Here is a 4,446-nt window from a genome sequence, read left to right as displayed (position 1 = left end):
GATTAAGTGATTAAATTTATATTTTTTTATCAGTTTAATCGAAAATAATAATTAAATGGTTAAATTCATATTTTTCTTATTAGTTTAACCGCTGTATGGAATTGCATGGTGTGATGTAACCGCTATTATATCAACTTTCACACCATATTTTTGCATAATTACTCTTGCAAGTTCCTGTATATATAGATGAACTCAAATCATTCAAGATGTGCCAAGAAATTAGAAATTATCCAATTTTATTGGCAGTGCAAGCACTAATTTTGGCTAAATAACTTCAAAAAAAAAAAAAAAAAAACATGGTTTATCCAATTAGGTGAATCTAAGCCAAGACAACCTTAGTAATCTGCGTCAAATAAAACAAAACCAGAGCGGTCGATGTTGGCACACTCAAAATTAGCATAGCCAAAATTCCTAGAGCCAAGCTTGGCCTGGTGTTCATCAGCTGGATTTGCAACAAACCCATCGTCTCGCATATAAACGAATCGTAGCTTGTGTAAATCTGCTTCTCCCAATCCATCCAATCGGACGGTGGCTCATAGTTCCTCTCCATCATCTTCATCTCATGCATTCGTTTCCGGAGAACAATCATGCTTCCGTCCACTAACCGGCTGCCGCCGCCGCAATGATTTTGGTCGCGAGCTTCTTTTCTCGACGCAAAAACTCTGGCGGATGCTCTCTTTGGATGACAGAGGCGGCCATTTTTTGGTCTGCGAGAAAGAAGGGGGGAAGAGAGAATTGAAGTGGATTCCATTAACGCTATAGATGTGAGAAATATGAGTGATATTATTTATAGACTTATACAATATGGTTATAGATATTAGAAAAGTGATGTCTGGCATGTGATTAACCAATGTCTTAAGAACACGTGTCTCAACTGGTCAAATGATGATTAAGAACAAATAATGGAGGAGCATGATCGGATGGTTTGCATGGTACATCTCAGCTCGAGAAAAAGTAATTAATACATCTAATAATCATTAAGGATTTTCTTTTTCTCAAGTCCATCTCTTACTTAATAAGTTATGGGAAAAAAAAGCTATTACTGTTGACTTTTTTTGAATTATTGCCTGCTTAATGGGTTTCAAGCAGGCCGATAAATATATATATTTATTTGTTCTTCAAAATAATTAACTATTGTTGAATTTTGTGTACATTATAAAAATAAAAAAAGGCTTTAAAAAATATACATTTTGATGCGGTGGACAGATGGTTCATGGTTGTAGTCAACTATAATTCTTTTATTTTTTATTTTTTTCAGTTGTCAAACCATAACGAGGAAGCTAACTGTGAGATGTAAAGTTTTATCTAAAGCCTAAACTTGTTACCAAAAAGTTTTTGAGGCTGTTATTAAAATAACAACATGCATGCTATAGTTTAAGTAACGATCAAAGATTGAATCTCTAAAAATCTTTCTTTATTTTATTTCATATTAAAAGTTTTTTAAAGTAAGTCAATTTTGAGATTCAATCTTAACCGTTGCTTACACTACAGCATACATGATAACAATATGTAAGCCAAATTCTCGCCGACATGAGGGATTTGCCACTTTTTAAATATTTGAGGCAATATCGAAAAAATTGATCTAACTTTGCACCGCGGGCGGGGGAGTGTATTTTCACCCAGCAAGGAACAGTCCTAAGCCCAATCCAACTCTTGTTTTGGGTCTTCCGAGCCCATTGCACGTAATCCAATCAAAAGAAAAATGTTCCTATAAGTTCTACAACTCCTAGAAACGTTTAAGAATGTTTTTAGGTGTAAAGGTTATAATCTTGATACAAAATCATCAATGTTTAATATTCCTCTCATAAAATCATAAATACTTTCATTTGAAATCATCACATAATTTTACATGTGAGGACAATATTCTTTTGAACAACAAAATAACATGTATGGGAAGATTCATATAATTAAGAGAAAAAGGTCGAGAAGGGACAATCTTTGAGGCTCTCTTTTTTTTTTTTTTTTGGGATTCAATCTTGACCGTTGCTTAAATTATAGCATACATGTTAAAATAACAGCATGTAAGCCGGATCCTCCCGCGGAAGTTTCAACTTGGTGAAAAAGACCCTCCGTCAATTTTTTTTTTTTTTACCATTCTTTATTTTTATTTATTTATTTATTTTTTAAATATTGTTTATTTTGTATTAACCGTTTTAAAAAGTTTGGAGAAACTGCACTTTAAACCCCTAGACTACCGCACACTTTGATAAGACTCCCCAAAATTCAAAAACTCTTAATTTACACCCCTGAACTTTCAATTTGAATCAATTTACTCACTTCCGTCAGATTTTAAACGTTAAAAGTGATAAAATGACGTTTATACCCTTCAATTTTTTTTTTAAAAAAATAATAATAAACTTCAAATTAATTTTTTTAAAAAAAAGTTAAAAATCGAAGGGTAATTCGGTCTTTTTAGGGCATTTCCGTTAAAAGTTAATGGCTAAAACTAACGGAGGATGACAAATTGATTGAAATTGAAAGTTCATGGGTGTAAATTGAGAGTTTTTAAATTTTGGGAAGTCTTTCAAAATGCGCAGTAGTTCAGAGGTTTAAAGTGAAGTTTTTCCAACAAGTTTTTTTTTTTAACACTACTCCGGGGGCAATTTGGGGACATCATCCCCTAAAAATCCAAGTGTCGCATGCATGTGGATGATTTTCCGTAAAGAAAGACGAAAAACACTAAATGATAGGCAAATTTGCCAACCATTGAAATTTGAGCAATTGTTTGTTCTTTTTAAATATTTGAGACAATATGAAAAAAAATGATTAAACTTGGAGAGGTAAAATATATTTTCCCCTAAAATGAATTACCGTTAAAAGAGTGAAATATATGTGTACAAATGTTACAAAATTTGGCAAATTAGCTAAGGAGTAATCCCAGCTAACTCCACCAAATGAAACACAATGAGCACCATTGAAGTTGGGACGCTGAGCATAATAAGAGCCACCATTCCCAAAGCCAAGCTAGGCCTTGTATTCATCACCTGGGATTGCAACAACTGCATTGCTTCGCAAACATGCGAACCATAATTAACGTAATATTGCTTCTCCCATTCCATCCAATGAGAAGGCGGCTCGTGGCTCATCTTCTCCATCCTCATCTCGTGAATTCGTTGTCGGAGAACGACCATGTTTTCGTCGACGACCTTCCCGTCGTAATCGTGGCCGTATGCATCCTTGTTCGATGCATAAACCATGGCGGTTCTGGTAGGCCTATGGAGTTGCTTGAACCCAAACCCGATTATCTTCGGCCGGTGCAATGAGTTGCAAAGCACAAGGGAATGTAGAGAAGTAATTGCTTGCATTTTCTTGGGCGTTGGAGCTTTGAGGTGGCTGATTTGGTGGAAGGAAATTGGGTGTGGTTTGTATTTTATATAGGAAGGGAATTGCACGTGAGAGGGTGAGACTGGGCCGTACCGCGTGGGAAAATGGCAATGATATGTCTGCGCGTGATTCTAGAAAGTTAAGAGTTGGTCGATCTGGAAGGGTGGCGTGTGGCCCTTCTCCTCCTCTAGATAAGAAGTTTCTCTTGACAAATGAAAGGGCGGCGGCTTACAGCACAGAAAAGAAGAAAAAAAAAACCGAGAGAGAAAAAGAAATGCTTATTCGTATTTTAGAGGGAGAGATCGAATAGTGATTTTCAAATGAATAGAAATGGTTTGAATTGGTTTTTGTGGGGGAGTTCGTGGGATGCGACCGCATATGAAGGTCAACTAAATTACAATGTGTTTTTATTTTTTTTGTAAGAGAAATTACAATGTGGTTGATGGGTCTTTTGATACCTATTCAGAGTGGTATAGCATTCCATTGCACTGCAATGGTCTTCTCCTATTGCACTGCAACAGAGCAGGGTATGTAAGTGCATGCGCAGGCTCCACTTACTTGGACAAGTGTCCGGCCCTACCTGCTCGGGCTGCCATGGAACTTGCTCGAGCAAATAGGGCCCGCCATGCATGATGCATCCAAGCATTTGATGAATAGTTTCAATTCAATTAAGTTGTGAGATTCTCGTTTTTCAAATCAAGTGTACAGTTCACAGCCAAATCTACCGAAGATGAGGGAAAAAGCGACTTTGCATACCTTCATAGCTTTGCTAGTCATAGGTGATGATGCGGGATGCAAAAATAAAGAATTAGGTATTTTAGTTTTATTTTAATTATTTGTTATATTTGTAATTCAATAATGGGCTTGGGATGGTTGTGTTGTAGAAGAGAAGATTCTGCAATGATGGGATTTTTTTGCATTTATGTGTGGTATGGGTTTTGTGTTGCTGTGTAGCATATTGTCGATTGCTTGAGAAAACAATCGATCCTTGAGCAGACCCAACACAAAAGGAAAACCAACAGTAAAATAAATAACAAAATAAAATAAAGATAGATTTCATGTTGGGCAGAGTGTCACCAGCCAACAATGGAGTTTGACAGTCTTACCGCCAAAGACAAGAGG

At 36.1% G+C, this 4,446-nt stretch overlaps 1 protein-coding gene across 1 annotated transcript; it reads right to left on the bottom strand.

Moving 5' to 3' along the window:
• Positions 1 to 290: 290 nt before the first annotated feature.
• LOC132178202 (mediator of RNA polymerase II transcription subunit) lies at positions 291 to 751 on the bottom strand. The gene has a single exon (XM_059590650.2). The coding sequence runs from the start codon at positions 749 to 751 to the stop codon at positions 320 to 322; it is 432 nt and encodes a 143-aa protein (XP_059446633.2). The 3' UTR covers positions 291 to 319.
• Positions 752 to 4,446: the final 3,695 nt, after the last annotated feature.

The sequence above is a fragment of the Corylus avellana genome, chromosome 4, assembly GCF_965113065.1.
Source record: "Corylus avellana chromosome 4, dhCorAvel1.hap1.2, whole genome shotgun sequence".
Lineage (NCBI taxonomy): Eukaryota > Viridiplantae > Streptophyta > Magnoliopsida > Fagales > Betulaceae > Corylus > Corylus avellana.
This window is presented reverse-complemented; position numbering and strand designations above follow the sequence as displayed.